The sequence below is a fragment of the Oncorhynchus masou genome, chromosome 22 (assembly GCF_036934945.1).
Source record: "Oncorhynchus masou masou isolate Uvic2021 chromosome 22, UVic_Omas_1.1, whole genome shotgun sequence".
Lineage (NCBI taxonomy): Eukaryota > Metazoa > Chordata > Actinopteri > Salmoniformes > Salmonidae > Oncorhynchus > Oncorhynchus masou.
The window spans coordinates 15984088-16004272 of record NC_088233.1 but is presented as its reverse complement, the minus strand read 5'-3'; the positions used below and the strand labels follow the sequence as shown (position 1 = coordinate 16004272).

The 20185-nt window shown below is 42.2% G+C and overlaps 2 protein-coding genes across 4 annotated transcripts; one reads left to right on the top strand and one right to left on the bottom strand.

The window, feature by feature from the left end:
- The first annotated feature begins 542 nt into the window (after positions 1 to 542).
- Positions 543 to 11848, top strand: tmem168b (transmembrane protein 168b). Of its 3 annotated transcripts, none has more exons than XM_064929398.1 (6): positions 543 to 1921; positions 2070 to 2375; positions 2622 to 2764; positions 5211 to 5485; positions 5638 to 5756; positions 10506 to 11848. In XM_064929398.1, the coding sequence occupies exons 1-6, from the start codon at positions 1094 to 1096 to the stop codon at positions 10650 to 10652; spliced, it is 1818 nt and encodes a 605-aa protein (XP_064785470.1). In that variant the 5' UTR covers positions 543 to 1093; the 3' UTR covers positions 10653 to 11848. The 3 variants fall into 3 exon arrangements, with proteins under 3 accessions (XP_064785470.1, XP_064785471.1, XP_064785469.1); XM_064929399.1 differs by lacking the exon at positions 10506 to 11848 and adding an exon at positions 6934 to 7853 and having other exon boundaries at positions 550 to 1921; XM_064929397.1 differs by lacking the exon at positions 10506 to 11848 and having other exon boundaries at positions 555 to 1921; positions 5638 to 7027.
- A 61-nt stretch (positions 11849 to 11909) lies between these two features.
- znf277 (zinc finger protein 277) lies at positions 11910 to 18351 on the bottom strand. Its single transcript, XM_064929400.1, has 11 exons — positions 18243 to 18351; positions 16416 to 16632; positions 14951 to 15039; positions 14760 to 14842; positions 14155 to 14357; positions 13742 to 13874; positions 13545 to 13609; positions 13297 to 13393; positions 13142 to 13184; positions 12704 to 12878; positions 11910 to 12469 (listed from the first exon to the last, which is right to left on the bottom strand). Exons 1-11 carry the CDS (start codon positions 18274 to 18276, stop codon positions 12283 to 12285), a joined length of 1326 nt encoding a protein of 441 aa, XP_064785472.1. The 5' UTR covers positions 18277 to 18351; the 3' UTR covers positions 11910 to 12282.
- Positions 18352 to 20185: the final 1834 nt, after the last annotated feature.

Genomic DNA, 20185 nt, shown 5'->3' with positions numbered 1-20185 from the left:
TGAAGTAATCCAATGATGGGTACGCTACGATCTGTTTCTAATTCAAATCTTCTCTCATTGATCGAGACCAGTGAGTGTCATGACAAGCGGCAGTTTCGGGTGGACTTAACTGTCTCAATCAATGATTGAAGATATGAAGTAGACAAGATAGTGGCATATGCATTGTTGGATTACAACATTTGTATTCATTTTAATAATGGTACATTTTCTAAATTCAAGGGAACCACCTGCAACTGGACACCAACATTCTAGAAGATACATGTTTGGGTGACTCTAAAGAAGATAGCATGGCCAAGGTTGGTCTAAAATTCTCTGCTACGCCAAACTACCTGTCTTGTAACGGCTAATTGAGCATCACATTAGCCCGTTACAATCTGCTTACTAGGTATTGATCATGTTAGTTAGGGCATACGTATATATACGTACATTGATATGTGTAGTATGTTTTGACCTATATTGATAAAGTATGTGTAATATTCAGTGGAAGAGCCTCATTTACAGTACGTCTAGATTGATTGATTGATTAGTCATCACACTTTATGAATGTCCATACTTCGACTTTCCGCCACTTTGTTTGTACTAATGACTTGCCGTAGTGACGTAGAGTCCCCGTTCTAGTTTGATGGCGGCAGTCATTTGAGCGAAAAGTTTTCGAAGTGGAAAATAAGTATTTTTGTCTCCTGCTTCTTCAAGTGAAATAAATCAATTTGGGCTAGCTAGGTTTGTATGAGACGTGTCTATTTACATACGAAAGAATAGAAACAGCAAACGGACCATGTAATCAAGCGTACCATCTGCCAGCCGTACAACTGCAAGCTAGCTACCGGCAAATCATGTAGCTAGCTGACTAGCAAAAACCATGTAGCTAACTAGCTAGTAACTTCTAGCTAACGTTAGCTAGCTTAGATGACCTATCACTAGCTCAAAGTTTGCTGCTCTGTTAGTTCAAGGTGGCTAGCTAGTGAGTGACATTTTTTTCGCCATGGTCTCGCAATCTAGCTAGCTAAGTTTGCTTCATGGAAAGGTTTTAATTGCCTCTTAACTAATAGCGTTACCAGCTGTAACAAACTGTTAGCTACTCTTACATATAAAAATGTTTCGCTTACGGTACTGTGTCAGTCACTGTCTGCATGCAGCGATGACCAGACTGGAGGAGGTCAACGGAGAGGTCAACATGTGGTCCTCTGTCAGATGTCTGGGCTACCTGTCTGGTCTGAACCTGCTGGTGGCTCTCTGCCTGGGGCTCTATGTGCGATGGGAGAAGACTGAGGAACCCATGATCCTCATCATATTTGTTCTGGCCCTGTTTGTCCTCGGTATAGCAAGCATACTGTACTATTACTTCAGCATGGAAAAAGTCAGCCTGAGCCTCCTCCACCTGTGGTTTGGCTTCCTGCTTGGCCTCCTGTGTTTCCTCAACAACCCCACCCTGGAGAGCAACATCAAAGAGCAAGCCACCAACTACCTACTGCTGGCCAGTGTTGTCTTGAGGACGCTGTGGGCTCTGCTGGAGAGGATGTGTGGCTGCACCAGGTACCGCCCTGCCTTCCTCACCTCAGCAGAGGCCCTGGAGCTGGCAGGCTTTGCCATTGCCAGTACTGTCTTATTCATCCAGAAGTCCATGAGCGTAGTGGTGCTGGTGGTGGCCCTGGCTACTCTGATGGTGGCCCTGCGCATGAAGGCTCTCCTGGCCCTGCCCAACCTGGTCTGCTTCTCCATCATCACTGCGGTGCTGTTCTTCAAGGCTCTGGGCATCACCACCAACCCCTTCGCCCTGGCATGTTTCTTCAGCCAGCTGATCTGCGACCCCTTGCTGGACGTGTACTTCAGTGGGCTGTCGGTGACCGAGCGCTGGCTGCCCTACCTTGCCTGGAGGGGGCTGTGGCGCAGGCTGTCCCTCCTGCCTTTGCTGCTGGTGGAGGTGATTTGAATTCATTTTATTTGACACATTTAAAATGCATATAGATTTTCCCCAGCCATGTGAGTACAATGATGCACACACAAAATAATTGAGGATACAAACACATAGTCAACAGTAGACTTACTTGCATTGTGGTCCTTGTTCCAAGGTGGGCTTCTGGATCCTGGCAGCCCTGAAGCTGGTGGACCTGGACCGGTGGTACCTGATGATCCCGGGCTTCATGCTGAGTGGGGTGTTCTGGGCCATCTGTCACGTGGTGTTCATCATCACTCTGTGGGGCTTCCACACCAAGCTTAGTGACTGCCAAAGGGTGTGTCTGGCCCAGGGAGCCAGGAGCAGCTGCCTAGACAAGGTTATGGCCTCCAAAGGAGTCAGACACTTCTGTCTCATCTCTGAACGCCTGGTGCTCTTCAGTCTGGTGTCCACTGTCATCTTGGCTGCTTTATCATGGCAGGTATGTCTCCAGTCATTGATATAGCACTGTTATTCAGTCCAGACCAGCAATGTTATACATTAATGGCTCATATAACTTAGTCTGTTTTATTGATAAGTTATGTTAACTGGCGTAAAAGAAATTGAGATTGGACACTTTCCCATAGTTTTTGAGGTCTTTGATATTCAGAGCCATCTTCTCAACTTCATAGTCCTCCTTATTTGGTTAGTGTGTGAATGTGACCCATTGTGTCTGTCTGTGTCTCAGTCCTCCAGCAGTATCTTTATGAGTATGCTCCTGCTGGTCCTGGCTCTGGAGTCTCTGTTCCACGGCCTCTTCTATGAGCTGGGGAACTGCCTAGGCGGCACATGTGTGGGGTATGCAGTGGTCATCCCCACCAACTATTGCAGGTAGGAATGTATGGATAGTGGACACCCAAATATATACAGTGCCTTCAGAAAGTATTCACACCCCTTGACCTTTTCCACATTTTCATGTTACAGCCTGACTTTAAAATGGATTAAATTGAGATTTTATGTCACTGGCCTGTACACAATACCGTCATAATGTCAAAGTTTTATTCGAAATATTTACAAATGAATTACAAACGAAAAGCTGAAATGTCTTGAGTCTAAGTATTCAACCCCTTTGTTATGACAAGCCTTAAGTCCAGGAGTTAAACATTTGTTAACAAATCACATAATAAGCTGCATGGACTTACTCTATGTGCAATAATAGTATTTAACATGACTTTTGAATGACTACCCAATATATGTACCCAACACATAATTGTAAGGTCCCTCCGTCGAGCAGTGAATTTCAACCACAAAGACCAGGGAGGTTTTCCAATGCCTTGCAAAGGACACCTATTGGTAGATGGGTAAAAGAAAAAGCAGACATTGAATATCCTTTTGAGCATGGTGAAGTAATTAATTACACGTTGGATGGTGTATCAATACACCCAGACACTACGAAGATACAGGTGTCTTTCCTAACTCAGCTTACAGTTAGAGTTTAATGGCTCTGATAGGAGAAAACTGAGGCTGGATCAACAACATTGTAGTTACTCAACAATACTAACCTATATGACAGAGTGAAAAGAAGGAAGCCAGTACAGAATAAAAATATTCCAAAACATGCATCCTGTTTGCAACAAAGCACTAAAGTAATACTGCAAGAAATGTGGCAAATAAATTAACTATGTTCTGAATACAAAGTGTTATGTTTGGGGCAAAACCAATACAACATGTTACTGAGTACCACTCAATAGTTTCAAGCGTAGTAGTGGCTGCATCATGTTTTGGGATATATTCCCTCTAAACTGTGCGTAGCCGCACACTTCCTCCAGGACACGCAGAAGAAATGACATGCCGCGCAGAGACGCAAGAGATGAAACTTTACTGAGTTTGCACAACTAGTTTGCACTATATAGATAAATGTTTTTTCTGTGATGGAATCAACATCAAATCTGCCCCTTTTCAATGCAACAGACCAAACCAAATCTAACTTTGCAGGATTAAGTCTGCAAATTTGTTGTAGGCAGAGCCAGAGAATTCTATCGTCAGGTGTAGCCCACAAGCGGTCTTTTAATCAGCGAGTGAATGCACTATTCACATCAGATCAGAGTGCAGAGCTGCGCATGTGCACATTTGTTGATATTCTTTGCTAGGTGTGAGTTATTAGCCCAGTTATAGATAAGCATAGGTCAGCAGTGGGGAGTTACTGTTTCCTACAAGACACAAAATGGGTAGGCTACATTTCAAGCTGTTGTTGCAAAGCCAGTCAGGTGAGAGGAAAAAAAAGCTTATGTTTTAATTCAAGGGGCAGTGTTGTATTTTGAGACAGGCTTGATTATGCAAATAGGTAGAGGGGTAGCCAACATGATCTAATTCTCTGTATGGTAATAATAATTCATAATATTTTGTGGTTTCGTGCATCTCACAATACAATGCAATTTACAGTCACCTATTTGGCCCATGGTGTTACAGATCAAGTAAAAGATCATTCATTAATGTCATGCCCTTCATAATCTAAAAATGTTTTCTAAAAGTCTCATGCAATGTAGGCCTGCATTGAACGCCACATATTAGAGGGCACATTGGTTATGGGTATGCTTGTAATCACTAAGGACTGGGGAGTTTTTCAGGATAAAAAATAAACGTAATAGAGCTAAGCACAGGCAAAATTCTAGAAGAAAACCTGGCTCAATCTGCTTTCCAACAGACACGGAGAGACCAATTCACCTTTCAGCAAGATAATAACCTAAAACACAAGGCCAAATATACGCTGGAGATGCTTTACCAAGACGACATCAAATGTTCCCGAGTGACCTAGTTACAGTTTTGACTTAAATCGTATTGAAAATGGCTGTCTAGCAATGATCAACAACCAACTTGACAGAGCTTGGAAGAATTAAAAAAATAATAATGTGCAAATATTGTAGAATCCAGGTGTGCTAAACTCTTAGACTTCCCCAGAAAGACCCACAGCTGTAATCACTGCCAAAGGTGATTCTAACATGTATTGACTCAAGTGTGTGAATATGTATATAAATGAGATACTAAATACTATTGTATTTAATTGTCAATACTTTTTCAAAAATCTCTAAAAACATTTTTTTTTCACTTTGTCATGGGGTATTCTGTGTAGATGGGTAAGGGGAAAATAATATTTAATCCATTTTAAATTCAGGCTGTAACACAACAAAATGTGTAACAAGTCAAGGGGTATGAATACTTTCTGAAGGCACTGTACAGTACAAACTATATTATACTTAACACACGGTGCATACTTTTGTACAGTCTTTAATTTAACTTACCCTTACTGCAATCATCCTCACTCCTCTCTCCCTTGCAGTCCTGATGGGCAGCCCACTCTGTTACCTCCGGACCAGGTACATATGTTGAACATGCATTCCACGGGCATGTTGAACAGTATACAGAATTTCTTCTCCCACCACATGATCGAGACGTTCGGCTGCGACTACTCCACCAGCGGGGTGACTCTGGAAGCTCTACAGGTGAAGCTCAAAGCCTTCATGGAGCTCTGCACAGCCGATGGGCCTCGCCACGACACCTATGTGCTGTTCTACAGTGGGCATACCCACCGCAGCGGGGAGTGGGCACTAGCAGGTACCAATCACTTAGAAGTTTTGTCATTCTGTGAAACTCACTCTCTGTAGCACATTATTTTATGGTACTGAAACCACAAAATAAAGTACTATCCACCACAGCATTCCACTGCTCTCTCTCTAACTCTGCCCTGTGCTGTGGTTGTCTGGCAGGAGGGGGCACCCTTCAACTGGACAAGATCCTGGAATGGTGGAGGGAGAAGAACAATGACTCCTGCTCCCGCCTCATCCTGGTCCTGGACAGTGAGAACTCCCTACCCTGGGTGAAGGAGGTAAGGAAGGTGGGGGGGCTTTATGTGGCGGTGCAGGGGGCCCAGCTAGCCCGAGTCACGGATATTGAGCTCCAGCACACCCCCCAGCTTGGGGACTTCATCTCTCAGTGGGTGGAGTACAACTGCAATGCAGACAGCACTGTCCAGTGGTCAGAGAGGGGAAGGACTGTCACCGCTGCCTACGGCATCTCTAAGCACTGGAGTGATTACACACTACACCTGCCCACAGAAAGTGATGTCACTCAACACTGGAGGATGTACTTCCCCAGGATGACCTACCCCGTGGTCCAGTTAGCGCTCTGGTGTGGGGGGTTGAACCTGCTTTGGCTATGCAGTGTCTGCCTACGGTGCCTCAAAAGGGTCAAACTCAACTGGTTTCCCCCAGCCATACTAGACACTGGCCAAGGATTCAAGTTGGTCAAATCTTAGAAATTCACCTCTGTAAGAATCATACGGTCTAAGGCTTCTTCACTTTGTATTTACATGTTTTTCACCGTACAGAAATGTTTTCTAAATCAGTTTTTGTAATTGATTGATTGGTTGCGTGATATTAATCGCTGAGTTTTTAGGACCCTCAGTGAAGGCAGCTGTTGATTGTGAAATCTTAAAAGGATACTTCGGGTGTTTGGCAATGAGGCTCTTTATCTACTTCCCCAGAGTCAGATGAACTAGTAGATATCATGTCTCTGTGTCAAGTATGAAGAAATTTAGAGGTCACTAGCATTAGCACAATGAGTGGATGTCTATGGGTATCTGCTAGCATGCTGAAATCCCAAGGTTTCCCTTTAATGACTAACTAGACAGTTACAGATGGTGTGTGAGCTATATGTTTTGCTTATGTGTGCTAAAGTACTAAGTTACTGATATGAGGTTCCTGATTTTGATGTACTATGGTATTTTGATGTAGTACTACATATTTCTTTCCCAAATTATTGTTTGGCTGTTCCTTAAGTCATTCTATAGATTCATTAGTGGTGGTTATTTGATTTGATTAGAGTTTTGTTTTAAATCATTTAATTTCTAGTCTTGGTGGATTTATTGGGGTAGTTGTACCATTCTCTGAACTCCAGTTGTACCAGCTTATTCCCACCTTTTAACAACTTTTCTCTTAATTCAATCGCTCTAAATATTCTAATTGAAATGTATACCTCTTTTTCCCTGTTTATCACAATTTCAGGCTGAGAAGCCCTGCTGCTGTAGTGAAGTGGTATCATATTGTCACTCTCCCAGATTGGATTTTCAAACAACAAAAAGTTGCAGTGGTTACACTGATTGCACCATTCATCTATTATGACCAATGCATGCCCCCATCCAGCTTTGTAAATCTGATATTTTTCACAAATGGCCTTTTGTCCCTGTTGTAAAAAGGATATCAGGTTACTAAGATATGGTATTACGATAATAGTTATTTCATTTATTTTCAAGAGTGGAATGTGGATTTCTAATTCGATACTTTCATATTTGATTGCTATCCATGCGTTTCCATACATCTAGGCCTATTTGTATATTCCGCTTTTAATTAACTACTTTGTCAAAGCTTTGAAGAGTATTGAAAGGTTGCTGAATCGAGTCCCAGAGCTGACAAGGTAAAAATCTGTCGTTCTGCCACTGAGCAAGGCAGTTAACCCACTGTTACCCGGGCGCCGAAGACGTGGATGTCGATTAAGGCAGCACTCCACACCTCTCGGATTCAGAGGGGTTGGGTTAAATGCGGAAGACACATTTCAGTTGAATGCATTCAGTTGTACAACTGACTAGGTATCCCCCTTTCCCTATCACTGCTGTTTCACATCTGCTATTCATTTATTTTGTATGAATAACTTTCTTTGTACTGCTTTTGGGATGTCTGGTATCTACCACAATTACCTCAGGGAGTCTGAGGGTTGTTACTGTACCTATACTGATTGCACTACCTGGAGGAATATGGACCCAGTGTAGGATGTGATCTTGCATTTATGCGTGATTGTATTCTGGGGTTTATCAAATACAGTGATTTAGATATGCAAGCTTAGCCTAATCAACTGTGTATGGAAATGTTTTAACCTTAAGCATTGACAGAATTCTCAACTATGCAATAAAAATGGAGATTTCAGTGTTTTTAATTGATATATGGACAAATTATGCGCTCTGCTGGTGTGTCTGTCTATTCCACTTTGCTGTAATCTCTTCATAAGGTCATTAAGTGTCAATTAGTCTAATGCAGCCAACCACCTCCTTTCAGGCTATCAGAGAACATTAGGCTAGATATTGACGGAGTTGGAACAAACTTTATGTTAATAGTGTTTTTCAAATCAGGACCCCCTAGTCCTGGGGACTCACATACAGTGCCTTGCAAAAGCGTTCATCCCCTTGGTGTTTTTCCTATTTTCTTGCATTACAACCTGTAGTTTAAATTGATATTATTTGGAATTCATGTAATGGACATACACAAAATAGTCCAAATTGGTGAAGTGAAAAAAATAACTTGTTTAAAAAATAAAATGGAAAGTGGTGCATGCATATGTATTCACCCCCTTTGCTCGGAAGCCCCTAAATAAGAACCGGTGCAACCAATTACCTTCAGAAGTCACATAATTAGTTAAAGTCCACTTGTGTGCAATCGAATTGTCACCTAATCTGTCACATTTTTAGCAAAGTCTGCTGCCTCTTTTTTTTTTGCATATACTCCAGAATTATGAAGAGTGATCAGATGAATTGTAATTAATTGCAAAGTCCCTCTGCCATGCAAATGAACTGAATCCCCCAAAAACATTTCCACTGCATTTCAGCCCTGCCACAAAAGGACCAGCAGACATGTCACTGATTCTCTCGTTAACACAGGTGTGAGTGTTGACGAGGACAAGGCTGGAGATTCCTCTGTCATGCTGATTGAGTTTGAATAACAGACTGGAAGCTTCAAAAGGAGGGTGGTGCTTGGAATTATTGTTCTTCTGTCAACCATGGTTACCTGCAAGGAAACACATGTCATCATTATTACTTTGCACAAAAAGGACTTCACAGGCAAGGATATTGCTGCCAGTAAGATTGCACCTAAATCAACCATTTATCGGATCATCAAGAACTTCAAGGAGAGCGGTTCAATTGTCGTGAAGAAGGCTTCAGACGCCCAAGAAAGTCCAGCAAGTGCCAGGACTGTCTCCTAAAGTTGATTCAGCTGCTGGATCGGGGCACCACCAGTACAGAGCTTGCTCAGGAATGGCAGTAGGCAGGTGTGAGTGTATCTGCACGCACAGTGACGGAAAGACTTTTGGAGGATGGTGTCAAGAAGGGCAGCAAAGAAGCCACTTCTCTCCAGGAAAAACATCAGGGACAGACTCATATTCTGCAAAAGGAACAGGGATTGGACTGCTGAGGACTGGGGTAAAGTCATTTTCTCTGATGAATCCCCTTTCCGGTTGTTTGGGGCATCCAGAAAAAGGCTTGTCCCGGAGAAGACAAGGTGAGCGCTACCATCAGTCCTGTGTCATGCCAACAGTAAAGCATCCTGAGACCATTCATGTGTGGGGTTGCTTCTCAGCCAAGGGAGAGGGCTCACTCACAATTATGCCTAAGAACACAGCCATGAATAAAGAATGGTACCAACACATCCGAGAGAAACTTCTCCCAACCGCCATAAGGCAAAAGTGATAACTAAGTGGTTCGGGGAACAAAACATCTATATTTTGGGTCCATGGCCAGGAAACTCCCCAGACCTTAATCCCATTGAGAACGTGTGGTCAATCCTCAAGAGGTGGGTGGACAAACAAAACCCCACATATTCTGACAAACTTCAAACATTGATTATGCAAGAATAGGCTGCCATCAGTCAGGATGTGGCCCAGAAGTTAATTGACAGCATGCCAGGGCAGATTGCAGAAGTCTTGAAAAAGAAGGGGCAACACTGCAAATATTGACTCTGGCATCAACTTAATGTAATTGTCAATAAAAGCCTTTGACACTTATGAAACGCTTGTAATTATGTCACTATTCCATAGTAACATCTGACAAAAATATCTAAAGACACTGACGCAGCAAACTTTGTGGAAATTCATATTTGTCATTCTCAAAACTTTTGGCCACAACTGTACACCTGTTCTGAAAGGCCCTAGAGTCTGCAACACCACCAAGCAAGCAGCACCATGAAGACCAAGGAGCTCTCTGAACATGTCAAGGACAAAGTTGTGGAGAAGTACAGATCAGGGTTTGGTCATAAAAAAAAAACTGAAATTTTGAAAATCCCATGGAACACCATTAAATCCATTATTAATAAATGGAAAGAATATGGCACCACATAAACTAACCCTGAAGGACTTGCAAAACTCCACAGCAGAGATTGGAGTATCTGTCCATGGGACCACTTTAAGCCATACACTCCACAGAGCTGGGCTTTGCGGAAGAGTGGCCAGAAAAAAGCCATTGCTTAAAGAAAAATATAAGCAAACACTTTGTGTTTGCCAAAAGGTATGTGGGAGACTCCCCAAACATATGGAAGAAGGTACTCTGGTCAGATGAGAATAAAATTTAGCTTTTTGGCCATCAAGGAAAATGCTATGTCTGGTGCAAACCCAACACCTCTCATTACCCCGTGAACCTCATTATTTTTTTTAAATCAGCAGGGACTGGGAAACTGTTCAGAATTGATGGATGGTGCTAAATACAGGGAAATTCTTGAGGGAAACCTGTTGCAGTCTTCCAGCAGGACAATGACCCTAAGTATACTGTTAAAAGAGGGACGCTAAAAGTGTTTTGTCCCCCCCCCCATGATTTCAGATTTTTTTGTGGCCCCCACAACCCATCCCTGCTCTACAAGAAGGCCCTCTACAACAAGCTGCTGAAGCTCCAGGGGGACACTGGGGGATACTCAGACCAGGAGCATCTGGTCAACAACAAGGGAACCAAGAACAAGTTCCTCTTTGATAAAGTCTAACCCTTCAGCACCTCACAGGTAGGTGAATTTAATTGAAACACAGAACCCAATGGATTAGGACCACAGGAGGCTGCTGAGGGGAGGACAGCTCGTAATGTCTGGAACGGAGCAAATGGAATGGCAAACACATGTAAACCATGTTTTTTATGTTTGATACCATTCCAGCCATTACCACGAGCCCATCCCCAATTAAGGAGCCACCAACCTCTTGTAATTAGAACAGTTGTTTTTGTGATGGCATTAGATTTTGTGCCGGTGTGCTCTCTCAATTTGTCTCTCCATGCAGGAGGAAGTATTTGAAGGGACCCTGCCCATAGTAAGGTCTTGTGCGGATGGATATACAGTAGTCTGCATTCTAGCCTATGGTCAGACAAGCTCTAGGACGACTTACACACGTTGGAAATCAACAATGACAGCCTATATCAGCAATTCCCTAACTTGGTCCTGGGGTCCACATTTAGGTTTTTGCACTAGCACTACACAGGTGATTCAAATAACCAACTCATAATCAAGCTTTGATTATTTAAAATCAGCTGTGTAGCGCTAGGACAATTAACAAAACATGTACCGAGGGGCCCCGGGACCGGATTTGGGAAACCCTGGCCTAAATGATCTCCTGTCAAAGTCCCACCAGTTCATTAGAGATATGGACCCAGGGGAAGTCCATCTCTGTGTCTGGGCTGACCCACGTCAAGTTGAAGACCGAGGACGGCATTCTGAACGTGATGGAAATGGAGAAAAGAATAGAAAGATTGGCTCAACCAAAAAAAACAAAAGGTAGGCCTACCAAGTCATGTCAATACCAGTATGGTTGTGAACCCATTGCTAGGAAGAGCCTCTGGAGGGTAGAGAGTGGGTCGTCTCACAATACCCTGACCCTGTGTGACTTGGCGGGATCCGAGCTCATCGCCAAGACAGGAAGTCCATCCCCTCTCTATTAAGTAACAGACAGATTCCAATTTAATCTGTACTGTTTTTTACTTTACTGCAGCTCAGGGTCTTTAGAAAATGTAGTGTTGTGTTTTTATTTAACGAGGCAAGTAAGTTCAGAACAAATTCATATTTTCAATGACTGCCTAGGAACAGTGGGTTAACTGCCTTGTTCAGGGGCAGAATGGATTTTTACCATGTCAGCTCGGGGATTCGATCTTGCAACCTTTCGGTTACTAGTCCAACACTAACCACTAGGCTACCTGCCATTCTTTAAACTATTGTATAAGCAAGCTAAAACGAGAGGGAATCATCAGTTACAGTATATTCATAATGTTTATTTACATTTAGCAATTGTCACATCTCTGCAGTGAGGTCATGTTTGTCAGCAATCATACTATATGAAACAAATCCACCTGCAGGTATGTTGTATATGGTGATTTGTACCAAGTATGACATTAAATCATACATAAATGTAGTCCAGGCTCAGGAAACTCTTGTGAAACAGGCCATATTCATTTCTGCACATGTGTGCTGGTCTGCTAAGTGCACAGTGTCTGATGGGCATCACCGTCTTGTTGGGAGATACAGCGAAGCGAGAAGTTGTTGCACTGTGTCCCTCTATGAGCCGTTCTCCCCTGAGCATCCTCCACTGAGTTTATAACATCATTGGTCCATCCATACAGCTTGTTAACTAGAGCCGTCTGTGTTCTTCAGGAGGTGGCTGAGGACGCTGGTCTGCTTCAGGACTTTCAGGTTAGAGATGTCCTCAGCTATGACAGGGACGTCTCCCCAAGGGCCTGTGTGTTCTGATTCACTGTCACTGTCCGACAAGGCACAGAGGAGGGCGTCGTTCTCATAGGTGGGGAAGTAATACCTGGATTGGAGAATGAGCTGTAATGACTGGCATTTAGTTATCAGAAACAGTCACAATAGCCACCAGATGGAGAGCTGAGCAATTGACAATACCATTCATTCAGCACTCCAATAACACATCACTTTTAAACTGTAGTAAAACAATAGTCTTGTTATTAATATGGTTTTAGTTAACAATATTACAAGTAAACAATACATTTCCCATGCACATCACTTACGAGAGCTCCAAACTTACTGTGGTTGGTCCCAGGTTGACGTCTCTGGTAGCTGCATCACGTGACCTGCCTCCATTACATGACGTATAACCTCAGGTTTGGACCCAAACTTTTCCTGGCAACCGTAGCAACGGCACTGGTGGATCTCTCGTCTGATGTAGTTTACCAGTTTGACCTGCTGGTAGAACCGCAGATCTGGGAGAAGACATGCTTATCAGGCCACTTAGGCTGCATTTATACACACACAACCATATTCTGGTCCTTTGCCTAATTATTGGCAAAAGAGCTGATCCGATTGGTCAAAAGACCAATTAGCAGAAAAATTTAACTCAGCTGCCTGTAAATGTAGCCCTAGTATGGGAAAGACTGGTATGCCCATTCATTTGGATGGGTGTATGTGTTTGTTTTTATGGTGGGTTTTGTACAACAAAGCATAGCAGTTGTGCAATATTACTTACTGAGTTCGGTCTTCAACTTGTGCAGATCAAATCCGTGGGTTTCCTGAAAATGCATGGTGAAGAAAAACAGATCCATGAACCACATTGAAGTAGCTGCTCCCAAACCGACAATTCATGGGCCAAATTTGTCAACAACTGCATAAGGGGACTGTTACCTCCATGTGTGTGTAGATCTTCTCCATGCTCTCTGACTGCTGCTCACAGAACAGGCACACAGCACACACTGGGTGAGCCTGCCAGTCTGACCAATCACTGAAGAGAGGACAGACAGACATTTCCTCAATGGTAAATACAACACTGCAAAAGTGCATACCATTCAATCCTAGAGAACACTGATTACAAATCTAACCCACTGTTTGACCATCCCAAACAACAATGACTGTGTCACTAGGACAATCCTTACTCATCTTCATCCTCCATCTCCCGATCATCCTCAGATTGGACCTCTTCCCATGTTTTCCCCAGCTCCTGTCGCAGGGAAAATAGACCAGTCTTTATCATATTATTTGATGACCCTTAATTAAATGTGAAAATATATTTTCAGGTCAAATATGGCAATATGCATTTATATTAATTATACTCTCACAACACTGAGCGTACCAGGTAGTTGATTATGTAGAAGCAGTCATACTCGCTGTTGTTGCCATTGATTCTGCGGTGCTGTTTCTTTCTCATGTGATCCTTCAGTGTCGTCTTGTCTCTGAATGTTTTCTCACAATACAGGCACTGCAGACTGGGAACAAAAAACAATGAAACACTCAAAGCTCTGTGAAACATTGTTTGGTTGAGTAATGCTAATGTGTGACACCAACCAGCACTCATTCACAGTGAAAACGTTACTACAGCAGCACTCTACTTCACAGAAAAACAAAAGAGTACTGGAAAACATTACTACAGTGTTACCAATTAGTGAATTACAGATGGCTACAGATGACAATTTTCTTTTCAAATGATAAAAATCGCATAAACAAACATTAACATAAAAAGGATATCCATTCCAAAAATGAACTTACTTATCCAGTTTGCTCTGTAGGTGGTCAAGGAACTCTACGCAGTACACTATGTTGTCAGGCAGTCCCACGCTGAACGAGTGCTCCCTGGCCATGTGGTTGAGCAGTGACGACCTGTTCCCATTGAACTCGTCATTGCAGAACATGCAGATGCGCTGGAAGCTGTCGTCATCCCTCTCCCTCTGCTGCTGCTCCAGGATCTCCTCCTGTAGACCAACAGTGTGAGTTAGTAGCATAAATTAAACTATGCAGTCCCAGTCTCAGGGTAGAAGTGCTGATTTAGGATCAGTTTTGTCTTTTAAATTATAATAAGAATGTTTCTACGGACAGGGAAGACCTGATCCAAGCTCAGCGCTCCTACTCTAAGATGCTTTGTGAATATTAGCCTAGGGACATACAGTATATTGTATACATAAAATAGAGCTTGTTTTGAAAACGGCTATGTTATCTGACAAGTTAAGATCGTTGGGCCAGTAACTGAAAGGTCGCTGGTTCAAACCCCAGCACCGACTAGGTGAAAAATCTGTCAAGCAAGGCACTTAACCCTAATTGATCCTGTAACTTCCTCTGGATAAGAGTGTCTGCTAAATGACTAAAATGTAACTCACCAGTCGTTTCTGTTGGAGATGTTCTCTGAGGACCCTGTCCTCTGGCAGGACATCGCACAGAAGGAAGTAGTGCTCCTGTTTTTCTGAAAACACAAAGAGGGTATATTAAATAATATAATGCAAGAACAGGGTAAAGTAGAAGCAGCGATAGTGAACCTCAAGACTATCTATAGTAAATTAATACTACTTACCAACAGGGCCCTGCGAGTTAGTCTTGATCACACTGCAAAAATCTGTGATGGGTTGCTCAGAGATTCTGTTCTTCCAGTATTCCATGTATCTGAAAGAAATGGACACAGTAGAACACAATTAATATTTTGTGTGAGACAGGCAGTATGTGATACATTTCCTCTGGAGAAGAGGGAGGGAACTGTACACAAAAAGTAGCCAGCCACGATTGACAATCTCTCCATGTGATTTATCCCAGTTTTCATGACAGCTATTACTGTTTTATAACTGTTTGTATAGATCAAACATCATCAAACCTGTGCCGCAATTGTGATAGGGAACTTGATAATTAGGACCATAGAAATAGATGCATTCTAGTTATGTGGTCAGGAGGACTGAAGAGAGGCTACATACCGTAGAAAATATATTTTATACACTGAACAAAAATACAAAAACGCAACTAAGTGTTGATCCCATGTTTCATGAGCTGAAATAAAAAAATCCCAGAAATGTCCCATACCCACAAAAAGATTCTCTCTCTCATTTTGTGCACAAATTTGTTTACATCCCTGTTAGTGAGCATTTCTCCTTTGCCAGGATAATCCAACCACCTGACAGGTGTGGCATATCAAGAAGCTGATTAAACAGCACGATCATTACACAGGTGTGCTGTGGACAATAAAAGGCCACTTTAAAATGTGCAGCTGTGTCACAACACAATGCCACAGATGTTTCAAGTTGAGGGATCATGCAATTGACATAATGACTGCAGGAATGTCAACCAGAGCTGTTGACAAATAATTTAATGTTAATTTCTCTACCATAAGCTGCCTCCAACGTTATTTTAGAAAACGCAGACCACTTGTAACCACACCAGCCCACGACCTCCACATCTGACTGGGAGGGGGGTATTTCTTTCTGTAATAAAGCTCATGGGATTTTTTTTTACTAATTCTGATTGGCTGGACCTGACTCCCCAGTGCACTCCAAGGCCCACATATGGCTATGCCCTCCAGAGGGGGGGCTATGCCCTCCAAGGCCCACACATGGCTGCCGAAAGTGTTCCCCAGGGATGCTGGCCCATGTTGACTCCAATATTTCCCACAGTTGTGCAAGGTTGGCTGGATGTCCTATGGGTGGTGGACCATTCTTGATACACATGGGAAACGGTTGAGCATGTGAAAAGCCAAGCAGCACTGCAGTTCTTGACACAAATCGGTGCACCTGGAACCTACTACCATACCCAGTTCAAAGGCACTAAAATATTTTGTCTTGCCCATTCACCCTCTGAATGGCACATACACAATCCATGGCTCAATGTCTAACGGCTTAAAAATCCTTATTTAACCCGTCTCCTCCCCTTCATCTACACTGATTGAAGTGGATTTAACAAGTTACATCAATAAGGGTTCATAGCTTTCACCTGGTCAGTCTATGTCATGAAAATAATGGTTTTGTATACTCAAATATAGTAACTCTGATACATACTTAGGAAAGTCAGCGATGAGTTTGACATCAGCGATGACCAGCTTGTGCACCAGTACTAGGTGCTTTAGGAGGCGGTCCTTCTCTGACAAAGGGGCGGAGTGAGAGCAGAGCACACAGGTCACCACCTCCATGTCATGATGAGAGGATGAGTTGGTGCCGATGTCTGTAGCAGGCTGCTCAGGGAAACACAGAGGCTCCAGTATCCACTCCTGTTCATCTGAGGGAAGAGTGAAACATGCTCTTATTAAACATCGCTTGATATGATTCTCACCACTTCTCAAAAATGGAGCATTAAAACTAAGCAATATAACAACAAAAAACAATTAACTTTGTATGCACTTCTCTCTATGCATATTCTGATCTTGAATTTAAGCATGAGAACAGCATGCTATTCACCTGCTATTCATTTGGGGTGGAGATAGAATATATGAAGGTGTGGTGGAGGTGTCTACAGATACACTGTATTCTGACCTTGACTTAATTCCCTAATAATTCCACATTTATGCGCAAAGAAAACACGAATAAGGTCTAGCAAACCTGCCGGTTCCAAGTGGTTAAAGCATCTACTTTATTTTTTCCTCATGGCGCAATACTTTGCCCGTCATCACACAGTTCCATGGTTACTGCCGGCGATAAATGAGGTTATAGCCTACTATTGGACACTTTTCTCACCATAATAATTCTATGTACGCTAATATTCCAACATGGGTTGTAGAACTTTTGATTCATAAGTAACGTTACTTACTAAGTCTAAATAATATACAAAATCAGACTATTTTTAAAGGAGCTACACTTAGGATTATATATATATTTTGCATTATATTGTACTTTGTGGCTGAGTTATCTAGTGGAAATCGGATGAAGCAGCCCACTCATTTCCTGGTTAAATTCTACAGTTAACTCAATTTCAGTTTGTGAGAAATCAAATACTGAATCGTGTCAGGAATCCGTGTACCATTAAAATCGCTGTGAATATATTTTCAATAACATTTTTACAACCGTTTGAAGCTGGTGGACCAAAACCGAAAGTAAAATGCTCAAGCGTGAGTCTCCGCCACGTTACGGGCAAATGTCTTTTGAATGCAGTCTAGTGCTGTTGCAATTTACTACCTAGCTTCCACATAGGGGAGACATTCAGAGATTCTGTGTACCCCTTTCAAATCTACCAATTGTATCTGAAACAGAGGAAAATACATATATTTTGATGGATTTCTTTCTTTGATCCTTAATATTCTGAACCACTTTCTCGATATATTCTAGTCTGTTGACAGAATTCGAGCTAAAAACAAAACAAAATGTACACCGTATTTAAACGGGATGGCTTTTAGATAATGTATTGAAAATCCTATTGAATGAAAACTCCACAGGAAAATATTTTGGGTAGCCACAACTGCAGAGCACATTATGGGACTGAATAAGGTAAGTCTGAATACTAAATAATGAGAAGTGCGTGGGAAAGGAGTAGAAAAGGCGTAAAGTTCTTAAGTCTGAATCGGCCCAAATGAGTACAAGCACAATATCACATTGTGAATAACTGACTCCAAAACATTATACACGTTACTTAGCTACTTTATTTGTACCAAAGTCATTATACCGTATGAGTAAATCCTGAAAAATAACTTGTCAGAATTGCATTTTACAGGTAACTTTAGGTATAGCTAGCTCAACTAGCTAACAAGTTGAACAGCTGGCTACTTCTTTAGCAATATTGAAGGTTTAACGTGTATTAAATTATGTATTTCTTAAATAGGAAATTGCGTTCATATATACATTTTATAGAGTCATATGGGTTAATTATTTGCGTTATCCAGAAACAGTGACACGTACCTGAATTTATTCTTTTCTCCACGCAGGCAGCCATCTTCAAATGTCACGTGGTCAAATACAGCTGACGCTCTTCTGTTTGGTTTATCGGCGGTACTGCTGTTCTTCTTCTTTGGCGTTTATCGGCAGTTGGCATCCAACGTTATGGTGGATTAGCGCCACCCACTGTACTGGGATGAACTGAATCCTATCTGCCAGCTATGTTTCTCTTAAAAAAATATAACAACATATTTGTGATTGTATCTAACTATGTTCAACTCAGTATGCTACTTAAACTCAATTTCTGGATCCCATTCTCCCCTATTCTCAGTCTCTCTCCCTATCATACTGCCCACACTGTATCAGCACATGTTCCAATGTTGGTAGGTATAATTTTTGGAACGTTCCAACAGGAATCTGATCCAAAAACTTCGTAAATAACAAGGTTGCCAACAAATAACGCATACAAAATCGTATAGTGGCATAATACGAAACCGGGTTGGGAGTGGGCTAATTAATAACGTTTTTCACTCACCATGTTTATTCCGAAAAATTTCTGTCCTCACTCTGGTAACCTATTGACAAACATTAAGAATAAGCTACATGGTGAGTTGATGCCTACTCGATAGTTATTTAGCAAACGTTAGGTGAATTGATCATGTTACATTGTATGTGTTTGTTGGCAACCAACGGATTCCTGTTGGAACGTTCCACAAATTATACCCACCCCTCCAATGTCTCCAATGTCTTGCGGTAATCACACCTTCCTGTTGGACGCTTTCCTATCACATATAATGACTTATTAAACCGGCTGTGTCCCACCCGGAGCCTTGTAAAAATTGCCTCCTCTATTCTGTCCCTTCATACCATCCTCCCCGACTTTACTCTGAACAGGGAATAGATGCCTGTCCTTAGTGTTGCTGTTCCACTGCTCCTGCCAGCTCTGCACCACCAGTGCCCGTATAATTTCCTTAGCCCCCGCCTTGCTCATTCGCGCTTCCACATCCCTCTCCTCTCCTTGAGAAGGATAATTGACCATCTGTAAATGTGTAAAAACACCACTAGATGGTAGTCTTGTAAAGTATTTGTCATTGCATTTCAAGAATATTTCAAATGGTCATACACTTAAGAAAAAAAGACGTAAGCCCAGTTATTGAATGTAAATTATTGTAGACATACAATCTATAATGTTACCATCTGTGGACAAATATCTATGTTATTTTCTTCTATACCATAGCTTTGGAGGGCAGGCTTACCAGGAAGTACTGCGCAAAATGCAAATCATCTCTCCCCCTCCACCCCCTCTCTCTTTGTCCCTCTTTCTTTTTCTCTCTCTCTCGTTCTGTCTGTTTGAGCAGAGACATTCAGGTGTGCTCAGGTGTTGCATTATTCAGACAGAGCTTAGAGAGCCTAATTAAACTCCAGGGATTGGGGATAGAGAGGAGGGAGTAGTGGTGATTAAGGGAAGGTGGTGGTAAGGGTACCATTCATTACATTCCATCCTCCCTTACCAGCCTCCACTGTGGTGGTGAGGGAGGTAGATTTGTTTCAGCCCACTGTTCCCCTCTTTGCTCAACCAATCTCAACTCCAAATACCGAAGCGAGAATATGCTCTTATTATCTGTGGATAGAATTATTTCAGAGATAAACCGGTGTCATAGATGGCAATGGCAATCTCACTTTCAAATGTATTTATAACAGCATGCTCAAATAGCATCAATTTGTCATGAAACAGTTCAATCAACTCCAATCTATTAAATCTTTGTGCCTCATTTTCTCCTTTATATTTATGTTTTACAATAAGAAAATGTGTATTTCTTTTTGCCTGGCCAGACAGAATGTTCATTCTTTGACACAATGGATGTGAAAAGAAGCAGTCAATACAGTATTGTGCATTACAATAGCGCTCTGGACTCAAGTCTACAACTCTGAATTTGAAACAATTTAGAGAACCACTATGCTCGACT

Excerpts from the sequence above, each read along its gene's own strand:
- tmem168b (XM_064929397.1), top strand. The coding sequence starts at position 1,094 with ATGTTTCGCTTACGGTACTGTGTCAGTCACTGTCTGCATGCAGCGATG. Across the intron at positions 2,765-5,210 it reads ATCCCCACCAACTATTGCAG|TCCTGATGGGCAGCCCACTC; the intron begins GTAGGAATGTAT and ends TCTCCCTTGCAG. Across the intron at positions 5,486-5,637 it reads CGGGGAGTGGGCACTAGCAG|GAGGGGGCACCCTTCAACTG; the intron begins GTACCAATCACT and ends GTTGTCTGGCAG.
- znf277 (XM_064929400.1), bottom strand. The coding sequence starts at position 18,276 with ATGGCTGCCTGCGTGGAGAAAAGAATAAATTCAG. Across the intron at positions 14,843-14,950 it reads TAACTCGCAGGGCCCTGTTG|AAAAACAGGAGCACTACTTC; the intron begins GTAAGTAGTATT and ends TTGTGTTTTCAG. Across the intron at positions 14,358-14,759 it reads ATCTCCAACAGAAACGACTG|GAGGAGATCCTGGAGCAGCA; the intron begins GTGAGTTACATT and ends GTTGGTCTACAG.